The sequence below is a fragment of the Corylus avellana genome, chromosome ca8, assembly GCF_901000735.1.
Source record: "Corylus avellana chromosome ca8, CavTom2PMs-1.0".
NCBI lineage: Eukaryota > Viridiplantae > Streptophyta > Magnoliopsida > Fagales > Betulaceae > Corylus > Corylus avellana.
In genome coordinates this window covers 13626385-13644166 of record NC_081548.1, presented here as the reverse complement: position 1 = coordinate 13644166, position 17782 = coordinate 13626385, and the positions used below count along the sequence as shown (strand labels likewise).

Here is a 17782-nt window from a genome sequence, read left to right as displayed (position 1 = left end):
AAAAAAAAAAAAGATCATTTTGGGTTTTTCACTAAGTAACCGGACCCCGTGCCTCATTAAGCATTGCGTGTTCGCGTAAAAATGTGTAAAGTTCAGGTTGATTGATGATGTGACTAACTTGGCTTCGTAGCCTTTTTGACTTAAGCTAATAAGCCCTTATGAATGTTTTACATATAGTGCCCTAAGCCATCTAGTTTGGGAGTCACTGGCCTAACACTCGTTACATTGGTCAATTAGAAAGCTTAAAGGAGCTAAACATTACACAGCCTATACAAAAAAGTAAAAAAATAAAATAAAAAAAGAGACAAAAGGAAGAAAAATGTGCATCTTGCCTTGGTTGTTTCATCTGATAGGAATTCTAACAAATTTTGAGGTTCTACACCATTTGTCTTGAGATTAAATTAAAGCCTCATGATTCTATGCTAATTTCACTTTACACCTATCAAAACATATGATGTCTCAATTGTCCATTTATGAGTGATTTGATTTTGGATGCCCTAAAGATTTTGAAGATGGAGTTTGTCTTTTTAAGCTTAGTCATGAATAAGAACCATTGTTTGTGTGAAATTTCATCATTTTCAATAATATAGTGCTACAATGTTTGTGGGTATTATTTTTGTTAAACCCTCACGAGATTTCACTCGTCCACTAGGGATGCCTAGGAGTTTAAAAGGCTTGTTGTATATGCTAAATGCAATCGTCTTTCCCACGAAAGATGATTTATGTTTCTTGTTTTCATTTTATTTTTAGTTTTGTATTGCTAAAGAACTAGCAACATATAAGTTTGAGGGTGTTTGATGAGTGTCAAATATTGCATATTTGAGCCCATTAATTTGCATATGTTAAATCCTTGACATTGTTATTTGTTTGATGTTGTTTTGTTTTAGTGTTTTCAGGGTCCGAGAGAAAAATGCAACTAATTCCATTAATTCTGGGCTTAAAACACTTCAAGGAGCATCGGCAACAAATTTGGATCGAGCGATCATTCGCACCTGACGAGTCCTACTAAAAAGGTCATATCTACAATTTCAGAACTCGGATTGGAGCAAGCTTTGCGGAATTGGAAAGTTAACTCAAAGATCTACGAAGTCATGTTTCACGAAAGTTTGCTAATTCCAATTTTTACAAAGTCAAAAGAGCCTCCGTTTACAAGTCGTTCACAAGCCGTCCGAACAGTGAGTTCCGTATCCGAACGGGAAAGTCTCCATCCAAATGGACATGCGCTCGAGTGCACTTGGGAGAAGCAGATAGAAATCCCGTCTGAACCAGCCACTTATCAGATTCCGCAGCTTCAAAGCCTAGCACTGTTTTTAGGGCAAAAAGCCCTTGAAAGCCCTAAAAAGAGTTCTATAAATAGAGGAGACTTCAGAGGAAGCTATAGAGGCTGCATAGTCCTAAATTTCACACATTTTCTCCCTTCTAGCTTAGTTTTTCTTTAGGTTTAGGATTTATTTTTCATAGTCATCTGTAACTAAATTCTCAACTAAGGTTAACGATGAAGCCTCACCAATGAAAAGCAACAATGTTTTCACGTAAGTTAATATTATCCAATTTTATTGAGTTTTAATATTTCAATTGTTCGACTTTAATTCAATTATTGAAATGATTCTTGGATATCTTTTGTAATTTACAGATACATCTGATGATTTGAGATAGTTTCATTCAATTGATTGCTTGGGTTTTTATTTATAAAAAAAAATTGGATATCCTTTGTGATTTGTCCTACAGATACATTTAATGATTTGGTTTAAACTTTATATCTTTTGTGATTTGTGCAAGTGATGGATACATTGGATGATTTAATTAATTCTCTGGAGCATAGTACAACATGCATAAGATTTTATTGTGAGAACTTCATATAATATTGATGAACATGGAACATGTTGCAATGATTTGGTGAATGTGGATTCCAAAACCTTATAGCTTTCTTTTGATTAATTTTATCTTATTTAGTTTATGTTTTATTTTCAAAACCAAAAATCAAATCTTTTTCGAAACTAGGTTTGGATTTAATTGATTTAGATATAATTGTTTTCATAAACACAATTTCCTATGGGATTAACCTCGCACTTGTAACCCTTTATTGCAAACGATTCATCCACTTGCGAGTAATTAAAATTTTCACAACAATAAGGAAAGCTAAGAGATTTGACAGAAGAAGAGAAGGGAGTGTACTTGGAGCAAGGGGTCTTAGAGCACGCTTCAAGGGTAAGTTTTAAGTTTCTCGAAAATTTCAATGATTTATAATACATGGATTTACTATTTCAAGATTTATGTGATGCGTGTGCGTATTTGGTCAATGGGTTCATGTGTTGGGTGAGAATGGTAGAGAAGGTCTCCTCCATGAAAAGACCCAAGTTTTTCTTTGAAAATCTTGAGGCTTCGGGAATGTATGGTAAAGAATGGGTTGCAGAAGGATGGAAAGCAAGATTAGAAGAGTGTGAATGTAATTTAATGCAGATTAATTATTATTGTAGAGTTAGAGAGTTTGAGCTTTATGGATGCTTTAAGCTATTTCGTTTTCCATATTATTCAACAGTAGATATACTTTTAAAGGTGTTGATGTATAGATCCGTTGTATCTTTGAAGAGAAAGCCTTGTCTTTTGAAAATAATGCTAGACTTATGATAAAAAGATGTGGACTTGAATGATTGGATGCCACTTTGAGGACTGATTTGTGCTTAAAATAGTGTAAGGAGGCAACTTTAGGCCTTAGAACATTTTAGATCATTTTGGATCCATTTCCCGTTTTAGTTTTAGTTTTAGTTTCTTGCTTGGAGTGCTGTTGGGGGTCCCTCACCCCTCCTATTGTAGGGTTTTTTTTTTTTTTTTTTTTTTTATCATGCGCCCAAAAAAAAAAATGGTATACGTTGCATATTGGTTGGCAAACAATGGACAAAGTTTCTATGTCTAACCTCTTCTTAAAAGCTTTGGTTGAGTGGACATTGCTGTTTTGCGCATTATTCTTCTTCGTCTTTTTTTTTTTTCTTCTTCTTCTTCCTAGAAGCCACTTCATTACAAATTAAACTGAGTTATGATGCGTGACATGCTATAATAGGGCTTGGAAACTTGGAGGTTTTGTAAAATTTAAATTAAGCTTACTCTGCAATTAAAAGATTAAATTAATTAAGTTATGCTTTAAATGACCAAGTGTTATACTTCCATTGAAACTTAATTCATGCAAATTCTTGAATAAGTGAAATTTAAATAATATGAACATACAGCGATAGTGATAAAGATCGATTTGGTGAGAGTTTGCTATTTTATTTCATAAAGCAATCTCTCGTCGTTTTTGCTTTAGCTATATATAAACAAGGGAAAAATACATTTTACCCCCTGAACTATCCACCCATTTGCACTTTTAACACTAATGTTTAAAAAGTGACACTTTACCTCCTAAAGTATCTGACATCGACACTTGACCCCAAAAAGTATACTTTACCCCTGAAGTATTTTGAAGACACTTTACCCCCCTGAGTTGACATCCATCAGTGTCAATGTCAGATACTTTGGACTGTAAAGGGGGGGAAGGCTAAAGTGTCAACTCAAAATACTTAGAGAGGTAAAGTGTACTTCATAGGGGTCAAGTGTCACTGTCAGAGACTTTGGGAGTGTAAAGTGTCACTTTTGAAACATTAAGGTTAAAAGTACAAATAGGTAGATAGTTCAGGGATAAAATGTATTTTCTCCTCTAAACAGAAGGAAAAGCATGTTTACTGATTCTGAAAGCAATCATGATGAACACTACTTTTCTGAAAGCATGTCCATAAGCTAAACAGGAATACTCTGAACGCCGGAAAAAAAAATGGACTTAATTATATGTAGATAAAAAAACCAAATAGAAAACATTTCATATGATACAAATTGAATGATTCCACATCGGTCACATGAAACACCAAAGATGAAATTCATCCTATATATAATTCAATGAGTAAAAATTGATAAAACTTCACGCGCCTTTGGCTGAGCACATTTAATGTTTCTTTTGAGAGAAAAATAATAATAATAATAATTTGGTGAAAGCAGCAACAGATTGCTTCCCTGGTTATTATTTAGTCTAGTTTAGTTTTTCATACTTGAAGTGAAGCTCAGAATGCATACCGGTAGATGGCATCAGCAACACCGTCTTCGTCGTTGCTGGCACCAATTACATTAGCCACAGTTTTTGTCTTCTCTGATCCGTTACTAAGAGCAATGCCTAAAGAAGCCAGCTCAAGCATCTCAACGTCATTTTCCCCATCACCAATTGCCATTATCTAGAGATAATTGATTAGAATCAGTCAGGTGTAGAGTCAGATACGGCCACATCTCCAATAGAGGAAATATATCAAACTTGATCATCTTAGCTTAGCAGTTTAAAAAATTAAAACCACCACCCAAATCTGCCCCACCAAAACCAACCAAATTCAGTCAATTCCCATCCAAGGTGGGATCGGGTCAGACAAAATATTTAGTTCCGAATGGGGGTTAAGAGTTTCTGACCAAAATTGGTCCAATACAGTTCTCTCCTCATCCTCAAAGGCAATAATTCAAAGGAAACTCAAGCTCCAACATGGCATACAACCGCGGCATCCAAGCCAAATTCAGAGAACTTGAAGGTGACTTGTTTCCCAAAATGAAAAGATTCGACAGCCTCGATATCAGGGCTGCCAATCTGGAGAAGGATGATGCATTTCTGAGAAGGGCACTACGTTTATGATATAACGATAAAAACTGTGGGAATGAAGTAAAGAATTCTCAAGCAAGCCTTTATTCCAACTATCCAAACCAACCAACCACCATCTAGCACCCATCAGTGCTGTCAATATTCTGTATATAACCCACCCCCTTATGGTTTGGTTTGGTTGAAGAAATCAGATTCCGACCCCAGTTGAGTTGTAAGTAGGAAGAATGTGTTTTCAAATCTGAGGGAGTCAGTTTACAGCCCTAATGTTAACCTCCAAAGATACAAGCTTAGCTCACTTGGGGAAAGCTCCAAATGAACTATGCTTGTAGGACTATTAAATATTATATCAACTATTTGCTTTTTCCAGTCTGATGAAATCCATGCTGCACCTCATGATGTGAAAATGCAAGATCAAGTGGGGAAAGCTCCACAACAATGAAGAATTGAGAGTCTAATGTTGATCACATGTGCCTCGTGGCAAGCCTTGCCAATAGGATACACAAAAGTACTACAGTAGGATTAAACACCCCTTCCAGTCCAATGATTTTAATTGTCAAAATGTAGTGGAGAATAGAAATTTCACAAGATTTTATCACATATATAACGGCATACCTCTTTTGCAGTGCTTCCCAAATGATCAAGCAGCATTTTCACTCCAATCCCTTTTGAGGTCCCAAGGGGAACAATTTCAAGCATGTCTGGCACAGCTTGAACAACAGTGGCACGATCTCTTGTTGCTTCTGACCAGTATGGCCGCAGCGTAGTGGTCACTCCCGCAGAAGTGTCTAAGAAGATCACTTTCTGTGAATGCAAAAGATTTGTGTCATAACAAGGAGACACTAATCGGTAAACCAGAAGTATACTTCTTTTTTTTCCCAAAAGTTTGGTACACCACGAGTGCCATGCGTCTCAATCACATAAATGTGGATCTGACATGAGGAGCTGCATTCATATGAGTCAGGATCATGGTGCTCCCAGAGTACTTACTGGATTGTTTTGGAATAACAAGAACCCAGGCAACAGGAAAAGGAGTATTGTTTTGTTGGGTTGTTTGCTTGAGACCAAGTGAATCAATTGCAAAGGCAAACAAAGGCACTTCATTAAGTTTTTCTCCCAAAAGAAAGCATATTTGAATCACAAGAAATTTAGAGCAGAACGTAACATCACTACTTATTCCGATTATTATTGACAGGAAAATCTGAATCCAAATAACTTGCACATTAAGGGATGCGCTTTAAATATTAAGTGCATGCATATACTCTGAAATTTAGAGCAGAACGTAACATCACTACTTATTTTGATTATTATTGACAGGAAAATCTTAATCCAAATAACTTTCACATTAAGGGATGCGCTTTAAATATTAAGTGCATGCATATATACTCTTGAAACAATTGCAATGAAAATAAAAGACAGCATCTTTCTTTTTTGATAAGTAACCAACTGAGCTAGGGGATCGCTTTTGTAAAAGACAGCATCTTTCACGGAATTCACACTGAAGAAAATAGCCAGTTAATGCCAGCATCTTAACAAATGGTCGAACCTTACCTAACTTCTCAACACTTCAATATCACAAAGAGAGAGAGAGAGAGAGAGAGAGAGAGAGAGTCTATGGCCACGTTTGCCAACAGTGCGGAACGGCACTGTAGCTGGAACGGTACTGTTCTAGCTACAGTACCATTATCATATGTGCAGCAAAAAGTGTACACAATTTTCAATAACAACTCAAATTATTCACACTTCACACACCCCAACAAGTAACCAATGACAACCTAAAATTATATTTTTTTTTCTTTAAAAAAAAAATGAAAATGAAAATATTTAAAAAACTTTAAAAAAAAAAAAAAAAAAAATACCCCCAGCCCAAAAACGAAATGTTTGGATTAAATTTTTTTTTTTCTTCGAAAAGAGACAGGAGTTGGGAGCCAAATTCCATGGTCTATATGGGTGGTTCGACCATCCCTGATACAGGGTCTGACCACCTTGAAGATTGTCAGGTTGGCTCCTTTCAGCTGACTTCTTAGTCAAAAGGGAAGTGGTCCCCCCCCACAATTTCCATTTTTGGGTTGGTGGGTGTTGAACCACCTGATCTCTTTCACTTTTAATATAAAAATATTAAATTAAAAAAAAAATTGAGTTGTTATTGAAAATTGTGTACACTTTTTGCTGCACATATGAGTGGTACTGTAGCTGGAACAGTATCGTTCCAGCTACAGTGCCGTTCCGCGCTGTTGGTAAATGGGGCCTATATTCCTGCCAAGAGCATACCTGTATGTCAACTGCAGCCAAGAGATGATCAACCGACGGCATGATCTCTGCCTGTCAAGATTTTTCTGGTAAATTATACAAATGAAGAAGCCTCTACACAATGACGATAACATAAGATAAAAAGTCAAGTCTATAAGGCACCTTTGGCTCACGATATACAGTGTGCAGTGAGTCAACTAGCGGGTCATCAAATAAAGTTAAGCATCGATCTTTGGTGAAAGCTATGAGAGGAACTTTATTCTCCCAAGAGTAAAGACAGGCCTGCAATTTAAATAACATAAATATTTGTTTTAGCATTAGTGAATAAGAATCCTCCAGTAAATCAATAGTATATTGCATGTCTGAAGTATTTAGTTTCCAAAACTAAAATCCAATTTTTCTTTTTCTTTTTTAAGAAAAGCAAATAATTCATAAAATCTAAATATCTTGCCATAAGCCACAGAAATTTTTACTGCTTTGTTTTAGGCTACATAAAATTTTTACGAGGGAAACAAATGTGTTTTAGGCTACATAAAATTTTTTTGAATCTACATGTCATAAGTTTCTTTACTTTTTGATTGCATTTTCAATAAGATATATGAACCCCAAGGGGTTGGCTCAAGTGGTAAGGGTCTTAGTTTTGGTGGCATTCCCATCAGGCTTAGGGTTCGAATCCCCTTGGTTACAAACAATTCCTTGGGCCAGCTCACCGACAAAGCCGAAGTATTACCCGATCCGTATGGATAGAGCGGTTTGCACGGGTCCGAGGTTTACCTGGGTACACGAAATGGCCCTACCTTGGAAGGATTCTTCATTATAAAAAAAAAAAAAAAAAAAAAGTGTATGATACATGAACCGATGAGATTTTTTTATATAAGTAATTCATCTTATTAGAAAGTATAGAGGGGCACATCTCAAATACACAAGTATACAAAAGAGACCCCAATTAAAGAGAAATAGTAGAAACCTAAAAATTCTAAGAGAAGAAAAATGAAAATTGTTGTTACTCGCCACCCAACCATAAAGAGATTGAAGATAATAGCTTTGAACTTAACACCGATCTCTTAAAATCTTCGAAATTCTGAGCATTACGCTACCTCCAAACAAAACACATTAAGCACAAAGGGCCAACTTCCAGCCTTCTAAATTACAGCTACTTCCAAACTGACCTCATCAGCTAGCCAACAACCCCACCCTTGGGGGCATGACCTAATCTAATCCAAAAAGACGGTAAATCAATACCCACAAAGCTCTAGCCACTTCACAATGGAGTAGATGACGATCTATGGTCTCCCCACTCTGCTTGCACATGCAACACCAATCCATCACTATGCGTGCCTCTTTCTCAGGCTATCCAAAGCTAAGATCTTCTTTAACGATGTTGTCCACACAAAAAATACCTCTCTCAATGGAATCTTATTTCTCCAAATGTTCTTCCAAGGAAATGAAGCTCTAGCAGGGCGGGGGAGTGCATGATAAAAAGATATGACCACGAAGGTCCACTTTTTGGAAGAAATCCAACAAATTTTATCACAGCTACCTCGTCTCAACCTAAGAGAGTACAAAAGACTAAAGAACGAAGTGACCAACTCCATCTCCTAATCATGCACTAGTTTGGTAAAAGAAATATTCCATCAAAGAATATCATCGAAAAACTGCACACAATCCGCCACCAAAGCCTCCTTACAGCGAGCAATATTAAACAAATTTAGAAAAGTTGCCTTCAAAATCTAGTCCCCACATCATAGATCATGCCAAAATCTGATATTGGACCCATCTCCCACCTCATCTGACAAATTTAAAGAAACCTCCCCACCCCCTCCTAATGTTTTTCCATACCCCAACCCCGAAGGACCCTACAACACCACCCTCCCCACATGCTGTCATATATAAATTCCACTACCAATCTCCACAAGAATTCCCTTTCTATGGCAAAACACTACCATTTCTCCAATAAGGCTCAGTTAAAAGAATCAAATTTCTAACCCCAAAACCACAGGTGGAAAGTGGAGAACAAATCTTACACCAAATGACGAGATGAAATTTAAACTCGTCGCCGACTCCACCCTATAAAAAATCCCGTTGAAGTTTCTCAATACGGTTAGCAACACCAATGGGGATGGAGAAGGACAGATAATACGAAAGCAAATTGAAAAGAGTGTTTCTAATTAGTGTCAACCTATCACCCTTGGACAAATAAAGCATCATCCAACCAGTCAACCGACATTCTATTTTCTCAATAAAACCATCCCATATCGATTTAGCCTTATATGAAGCCTACTCCAACAAAAGACCCAAACACTTTATAGGCAAAGAGGATACCCTACAACCAAGGATACTAGCCAAACCACCAACATCTCCTACCACTCCAGCATGGACTGACTCTGATTTAAGTGAGTCGAGCTTTATACAATCCTGCACACGAACGTTATTCGAGCTGAGCTGGGTTTTATACGAGTATGTCTCATTTAATAATCGAGCCTATATTTCGTGTTCGCGAACGGCCCATTTAGTACTCGAGTTGTGCCACAAGTCGAGCTTTATCGAGCCGATCCCAAGCGAGCTCACGGGTAGCTTTGTTCGTTTACACTCCTTCCCATAGATAAACACCCTAAAAGGAGAATTAAGATGGCGTCATTCCCCGAATACAAACACATAGGTTAGGAATGTCAGGACGCACTTACACGCACTAGTGAGAGAGAGAGAGAGAGACCATTCGTGAAATTGCCAATCATTACAAATAACCTATGAGATTTACCATCAAAGTACAAAGAATATTACCTCTCTGCAAACATTTGGATCTAAATTCCTTCTAAATATTTCCCGACCTTGTCTACCATAAACAAGCAATCCCTGGAATCAAGTAGATGACAGATTGTAAGTGGCAACATAGGCAAAAAAAAAAACAAAAAAAACAAAAAAACAAAAAAACAAAAAAAAAAAACAAATTGAGGCTGAATGATAACCAAACACAGAAAGTTTTAAGACTTCAAAAGCATATGCAAGATCAAAATGTCATTCCATTTTGTACAAGGTTCCTGTGAATAAGTAACATAGAGTTTGATTCAAATTTACCGAAGAGAAAGGAAATAGAGATTGAGTCAATAAGTAACCACATAAATTGACCAAGTCGAAATTTACCATATATATATTTGGGAATAGATTCTTCAAAATATATGATTTATGTACTACCCTTTTAAGAGCATAAGCTACATGTCTCTTCTGTGCTCTACTGTTTTCTACAGAAAATAAATGCACTGAATGAAATCACTTATTTCCTTGTTTATTCAATCAATATGCCTTTCAGAGGTTTATATAATACACATAAAATTTGGTAGAATTAATATTCCAAGTGAAGATCCATACCTGACTCGACATATTTAAGGCCTCATATATGGTTAAAACCTTCAAGTTTACAAACGAGAGGGGAGAAGTCTCAGTTTAAGTCGCAACGTTATGGGTCATGTGAGAAGATAATTATTGTTAATCTGTTAAATCGTTAAATTATGCTCTTGCCACGATCCCTTTCCAACGTTATGGGTCTTGAACCAACCTTCCAAAGATTCCATTGACATTCCAATCAAGAAGACTTTGCCTAATTTGCTATCTTCATCCTAATAGTTCACATGCGGCTATTGGAGAAGCTCATATACATATATATGGAGATAGAAATATAGATGGATCCAATGAAGCTACTTAGCAATTCACTGGTGAATTTAAATTGCCTAGTTCAAACATAGCAGAGCACTTGAAGCATATAACTATTTGAATGAGGTCTTCAACAAGTGGTATGGATATTTGGACATAATTGGTTTAGACAACAGTAAAAAGAATGTGGTTGTAGGACATATACAGAAAGGACCTGGTAGGACAGCCATGGAGTTTATATATCCAGGAGCACATATTCATGGAGGGCCATCCGATGGCTACCTCAAATCTCCAAGAACCACTTATTTTAGCACCTCATCAAATTGCCCCAAATCCTATGTGCTGTGAGATATACATGGAACGAGGATGTGAAACAAGTTATTAGTATTTAAGTTTCAAGAGTTAATGGTAATAATTGTCGCCCTTGCTTTGGTACTTCAATAAATAAGTGATTGTCTTAAAGTATTTGAGGCAATTTAATAAATAGGTATTGCCCTAGATTATGTTAGGCAAGTCAATAAATGGATGTTGCCCTAGGGTTTAGTTGTGAGCATTTAAGCATACTTTGTACTCCATTGGAAGCATAATTTGTGGATTAGGACACGCGCGCACACACACACACACACATACATGAGAAATTGATTCTCCCCCTCCATCTCTTCCCCCCCTCTTCTCTCTCTCTCTCCACAACTTCTCTCCTCCCTCTTTCCGGCTTCTCTCTTTCTAGCTTCTACTTTCTCTTCTTTTTCTTTCCTCTTTTAGCTTCTTTCTCTCTCTTTTCCCTACTTTCACCGCGTGAATTTTGTGTTTATTGTTTGTCCTACATCAAATTGGTATCAAGGCCAGGTCTGATTGTTTCCCATAACAATCAAGCAATCCACAAGTTTACCGTCCCTTGCTTTCAAACTCTAGCACCATCAATCTCACACCACTGAAAGTCATCGTCTCCATCGTTCCTAGACAACACATTCATAATCCTTTCTTCCACCACCTAAATATCTAACCTAAAACACTCAAAACCCACATCGGAACCACCGCATCAACAATCACCACTGTTAAATATTTTTTTTTTGAAAAAAAAAAAAAAGAGCAATAAGAAAATCCCAACATACCACTCACCACAACCAACTCCAGCAAAATCCGGCCACCAGCGCTACCAGCCACCACCACCCAAATACCTAGTATCCCAGACACACCACCGACCACAGCGCCCGTGCCTCGATTTGTTGGTCATGCTCATCCTCAGTCTGCCGTCCAGACAGCACCGTATCAACAGACCCACTTTGCCCAATTACCCACGGTGTGCGAACGAGAGAACCAGCACTTGGTCCTTCCATGTCAGCCACCGGTGCACCGTCCCGCTGCCCTCGCAATCCCATCTGCCATAAACCATCTTCGGTCACTGGGTAGCATACGCATTACTCCATTATGATTGGCACCGTGGGTGATTGGGTATTTCGTTGGGTATATCACAGAAATTCACAGAAGAGCTTTTCTTGTCTTTCAACCTTGGGTATTTCGTTGGGTTTCGAAAGACACAAATAAACAAGAATTATTTATGTTCTCTTGGTCAGCAGGTCAACACAGCAAGAAAATATTGAGAGAGACAACAACGCATGACAGCAGGGATGAGTTTGCTTTGAAAAAAAAAATGTGTTGGATGAATGCTGCCCACTTCTCAAACAGAGGCGGATTGGACATTTTCAAGACTTAGGGCTTGGATCCAAAAAATTTTAAGCATATCTTTTTACCCTTTTAGAATTTCGAAACTTGAGGTCGAGTTTTTTTCAACCAAGGGCGAATGATGTGAAACAAGTTTCTTAGTATTTCATTTTCAAGAGTCAATGGTATTAACTGTGGTCCTAGATTGTTTTGGTAATTCAATAAATAGGTGATTGTCCAAAAGTATTTTAGGCAATCCAATAAATAGACGTTGCCCTATATATATATATATATATATATATATGAGGAATTGATTCTCCATCTCCTTCTCTTCCCCCCTCTTCTTCTCTCTTCTCTCTCTATTTACCGGCTTCTCTCTTTCTAGCTTCTTTCTCTCTCCTCTTTTAGCTTCTTTCTCTCTTTTGCCTACTTTCACAGTGTGAGTTTTGTGTTTATTGTTTGTCCTACATCAAAAGAACCTAGAAGGAGACCAAAGAAGTCAACATCTCTAGTAGCACATGTTTATACATGGACAAATGAATATGCACCACAATTATCTTTAAAAGTAGCACAGCACTATAATATTCACCTCTTTACAAGATAGCTAATTTTAATGGGAGCAGGGCACATAAAATAAACAACTAGCCTAAAGGAAACTCATCAATGAAAAGAAGAAGGTAAAAGAGGGAAGATCTACAGAACTAATAAAAGCAAAATGTGTGTGTGTGTGTGTGAGAGAGAGAGAGAGAGAGGACTATAGAAAGCCCATCAGTGATAATTTTACGGACTTACTTGTAAAGATAGATCCTTACCAAGCCAAGGTTATAACAGTGAAGCTAAGAGAACCATACAGAAATTAGATTACTTCGTACCATCTAATTTATCATGAATTTCCAAAAATTGATAACAAATAATTTTCCAAAAGACCCTTGAGGAGTTCAGAACATAATTGACTTCCTTAAGTTCTCCATTATTTTTCGGAACATCCCAGAAAATATCCAGATTATGAAATAATATCATATTATCATTGCCTAAATCCCAAATCGCAAACTTGTTACAATGAAGAGAACAAGTTTACCTAGTTCCTATCAAGTTGCTTTCTATCTTCCAGGCAGTTTGAGAATCTCTTAAGCCACCTTAACCATCACCCGGATTTGGTGAAAACCTGCTCTTATAGATTCCTTTAATCAATATAACAACACTGAAGCCTCACTTTATTTGCATCAACGTTGAGAAGGTTGCTGAGGGCTGGGAGATGGACCGGGAGTAAGATCCGTGCTTGTATATAAAGAAGATGAACCACATTTTCATTATAGGACATACAGTAAAAGGTAGTATTTCTAAGTTTTAATGTAGATCAAATATGTTATGAACAAAATACTTGAACAGATATACATGTAAAAATACTTTTGGGCATAAAAATGTCCAAATTAAAAAACATGAGCGGTTACAGCTCTCTAAGCAGAAGAGCAAACATGTCTCCGGCCAGAGATATAACCCATTGCTGAACACATTCAACTTCAAGATAAGGACTAACCTTACTGAAGATAAGCAAAATACTAAAAGATGAAATAACAAGGGGAAAAAGATAAACCTGTAAGAAAACCCCAGGAGAAAATTCTGAAACAACGCCATCTTTTCCAGCTAAATCTGCCATCTTTAAAATGCTTATCACAGCTGGACGAGCCTGTACACAAAAATAAAATTAACAACTGCTGATCAATTAGAAAACAGCATTAATCCAACAGGCAAGAAATAAATCAGCCACCTGCTAAACACAAAAAGATGGATAACTAAACAGATCACAGGTAAGAAGTATTGAAGATGTATTTGCCAGGATATGAAATGATATTGAAATACACTTCTTTATAATGTCATGATAGTCAATGAATTCAATTGTTCTTACTTTTCCGGTGGCTATCACCACTTTCACACCCCTTGAGACAGCCTCTTTTAAAGCCCTGGCATTTGCTGACGAAATTTGGCTTTTGCTGTTTAGCAGTGTACCTTCAATACGAAAAATAAATCTGTTATAAGCTAAGAAGAGAACACAAAACATTAAGGGTACCACAAGTGTTATCTCACCATCCATATCACAGAAGATATAGTTGAACTTCGGTTTATAAAATCGAAGACGGCCTTCTTTCTTCCTGTCTTTTAACAATCCAACTGTAAGATTATCTCATATAAACTTTTATATAGCATGTTATCTAAAAGAAAATGAATGTATTTATCCAACACATCATTTCCAGAAGAAGAATGCTGAAACAGCATAATTGATCAACAGCGAAATTACCATCTGCTTTTTCCTCAGGAAAGTTTGCATTTGTTTCAGCATCATATGCACTCTGAATTAATCCTTTCCCCTTCCACCCAAGACTCTTCAAAAGGAGTTCCTCTTCCTTCTCCATCTCTGCTTCAGCCTCTTCACTAATCTCATGATCAAATCCCAAAAGATGTAAAAGCCCATGAACCTGCAGGGATATCAAGTTGCATGTTCTAAGATAGCATACTATATCTATCCATACATAACAATTTTGTCATGTGCCTCTTGAGCATATGAGAAGCAGATGCCTTTTTAGTAGTTCTATTAAAAAACCGTTTCTTTTCTCACATGCTAATTTTTTTTTTGATAGGTAAAAAAAAAAAAAAAAAATTAGCATGTGAGAAACCATACTAATTCAAAACCATGTGCTTTTCACATACTAAATTATACATGGAAAATTTATAGGCTAGGTTGGAGGAATCATTAGAAGAAGAAAACAGTAGTATGCTTCTATATGTCCTCTATCCTTGGTTTTGTCTCTGCACACCTTAAAGGAAATTTAGGATCCAAATATCAGATTTAACAATCCTCCTAGAGGAAAAAAAGGAAACTTATCACATTTTTTCCATCCCCCAAAGAATTAAAAGCGGTTAATTACAAATATCCACAGAAATTAAGGGACTATTAGCAATGGTCCTACTCAACTACAAATTTTTCGATCATCACCTTAATTCAAAATTAATTTGAAATGCTCATCCCAACATCCAAATTAGTGTCAAAATAAAAATATTAGTAGGCAGGTAGGTTTGGGGTGTGCGCTAATCTGTCAAAATTAACAGACTAGTAGACAAAAAAAAGCAATCTCCATCCCACGCCACCTCACTAATCTGTTAATTTTGACACCAACCTGAGAGGTAGGATGGACATTGCAATTTAATCTTCAATAACAGTGTTGACCATAAATTTGTAGTTTAAGGGAACATTAAAAATGACCCCATAATTTAGGATGGATAGCTGCAATTATTTCTGAAAAGATGCATATAACTTCAACTTTCTGATTGTGGAATGTTACAGGCAGGTAAAAATTTGCTTTTTGTTACCAAAATGGAATAACAGTTGTCATTTAATGGCAACAGAGAATATAGAATTCAAGATTACCTCAAACTCATATTCCCAGCATCTTGATTCTTCTAATTTCAGTTTTGACAAAAATGATATTCGGTCTTTTAAGGGATCAGCAAAAATTCATGGGTATTATTTCAAGCAATTAACCTATGAGCTTTAGCTCAAGTGATACTTCCTCCCTTTGTAGCAAGGTGAAAGGTGAGGTCGTGGGTTCAAGTCCCACCTGGTGCGTGTAACTTATCAAACAAAAAATATATATATTATTTCAAGCAACTAGAGAAAGTACTATATATGAAATGGGAAAGCAGCAGCACAAAACCTGAAGACAATCATAAGAGAACAGAGATCCAGGTAGTAAAATACGAAAAACTTGAAAAAAAAAAAAAAAAAATAGAAAATAGCACAAATATCCCTAGACCAACCATGAGGATGCGTATCTCATCAAGAAGAGCGTGCCCTCTTTCCTCAGCTTGTCTGGCAGCTGTCTCGACAGAAATTACAATGTCACCTAACATAAGCTGCAATCATGTGAAAATGTCAAGTTTTTGTATCACTAAAGATACAGTTAATGTCTTGGAGTTCTTACAATTGGAAGCTTAAGTTCAGGGGCATGTTGCGACATGGAGAGAACATCAGTGGCATGATCCTCATCCCTCCATTCTTTATTAAGTTTGCGAATAAACTCATCATTGCAAAGAAGCAAAGACAACTCTACACTTTCAAACCCACCAACATCACTTATAGCAGTATCCCTTGTTTTATAAAATGAATCTTTTAAACCATCAAAAGCTACCTTCATTGCCATTGGAACATTTAAACGAAGCATCTCTGAAATACTCTGCAGCATGTACAAAATGACAAATGGAAGAGCAAAATCATCAATCAAAAAGAGAACTCTATAATATCACACAGAACTTGCAAGTCCATAACTCAACTGCTGCTTATGGACTACCAACTGCTATTTAAAAGTAACCATGTTCAACCCAAATTTGAAGTTAAAACCTTACATGATAAGTCTACAATTTTATTCTTTTTCGATGAAAAGAGAAGAGGAATCTACAAAGACGTGGAGAACAGCTCGTTCTACACAAAAATGATGGCAATTATATTGTACATATTTATGGTCCAGGCATTTGTTCATCCATGATTCTAATCTCACTAAAAAGAGCCATTTTCAGAACCAACAACTCCAAATTGACACATTTCCACGTGAACTTAACATAGAGAGCGCGCAGACAATAAGACAAACACAACCACCATTGGGTTTCGATCCACTTCCACCATTCTTTGTTTGAACAAAAACAACGCCTTCTATAATCAAAACTAAACCCTTCAAATTAGAATACTTCCAGCTATACATTATGCAATTATATTACAATGAAATAAAGGGATGGGAAGTGTACCAGAACTTCAGGATCGTCAGGCAAATCTTCTTCGATGCAAATACTGACATTGAGTTCCAACTCCTTCTCTTTACTCTTCACGGCCCGCCTCCTCACCTTCCGATACTCTCTCTGCTGCGAAGCCCAAACCCTTCCCAGTGGCGTCAATCCCCTCCCATCGTCTCTGCACAGAGCGTGGAATCCCCGAGCGGAAAGCGAAGATTTCAGAGACGGAGAGACGCCGAAGCGATTTGTATTGGTATCGAAACCTAAACGCGGGGAAAGGCAGATGGAAGCGACGGCGTTTGGAGAGGGGCTAAAATGGGCCAGGGAGGCGCGTGGGATGACACGCGCCATAGGAGTGGCGGAGGGTAGGAGAGGCGGGTGCAGGGGGCGGAGGAGAGGGGAGAGGCGGGGGAGCATATAGAGGAGGATTTGAAGAAGAAATGTGAGGTTTGCTCGCGTCGGTTTTGTGCGTTGGGAAGTGACTGTGACGTGAACGAAGCTAACGACAGGCTTTCAGTCCCCAAGTACAAACCACTCCAAGATAATTTCGAGAGTGCGCGAAAGTGCGCGTGGTTCCCTCGAGCGGCTTCGGTTTTATTTCAGGAAAAATTTTCATGATAATTTTTTTAAAAAAATAACATATTAATAAATAATTTCGAAATGTAAAACATTTAAAATTATTTTTCCTTTTACGTCACATTATAATACTTTTTTGAAAAAAAAAATTATTTAAAAAGTAATAACAAACAAAATGTTTATCAATCAATATGTTATTGGTGG

At 37.0% G+C, this 17782-nt stretch overlaps 1 protein-coding gene across 3 annotated transcripts; it reads right to left on the bottom strand.

The window, feature by feature from the left end:
• Window positions 1-3837: 3837 nt before the first annotated feature.
• Window positions 3838-17548, bottom strand: LOC132189093 (endoribonuclease YBEY, chloroplastic). 3 transcript variants are annotated; one of them, XM_059603605.1, is made up of 13 exons: window positions 17018-17040; window positions 16408-16452; window positions 16201-16325; window positions 16037-16132; window positions 14520-14697; window positions 14309-14377; window positions 14130-14230; window positions 13818-13910; window positions 9695-9766; window positions 7076-7195; window positions 6935-6985; window positions 5279-5467; window positions 3838-4256 (listed from the first exon to the last, which is right to left on the bottom strand). In XM_059603605.1, the coding sequence occupies exons 3-13, from the start codon at window positions 16234-16236 to the stop codon at window positions 4089-4091; spliced, it is 1173 nt and encodes a 390-aa protein (XP_059459588.1). In that variant the 5' UTR covers window positions 16237-16325; window positions 16408-16452; window positions 17018-17040; the 3' UTR covers window positions 3838-4088. The 3 variants fall into 3 exon arrangements, 2 of the variants coding, with proteins under 2 accessions (XP_059459588.1, XP_059459587.1); XR_009441004.1 differs by adding an exon at window positions 5654-5720 and having other exon boundaries at window positions 4167-4256; window positions 16201-16452; window positions 17018-17548; XM_059603604.1 differs by having other exon boundaries at window positions 16201-16452; window positions 17018-17548.
• Between the last annotated feature and the right edge of the window lie 234 nt (window positions 17549-17782).

What these genes read in the sequence shown, in the direction of transcription:
- LOC132189093 (XM_059603604.1), bottom strand. Translation starts at nt 17,419, where the DNA reads ATGCTCCCCCGCCTCTCCCCTCTCCTCCGCCCCCTGCACCCGCCTCTC. An exon ending in TATCTTCTGTGATATGGATG is followed by an intron (nt 14,231 to 14,308) that starts GTGAGATAACAC and finishes TTCGTATTGAAG; the next exon opens with GTACACTGCTAAACAGCAAA. An exon ending in CTGTATATCGTGAGCCAAAG is followed by an intron (nt 6,986 to 7,075) that starts GTGCCTTATAGA and finishes AAATCTTGACAG; the next exon opens with GCAGAGATCATGCCGTCGGT.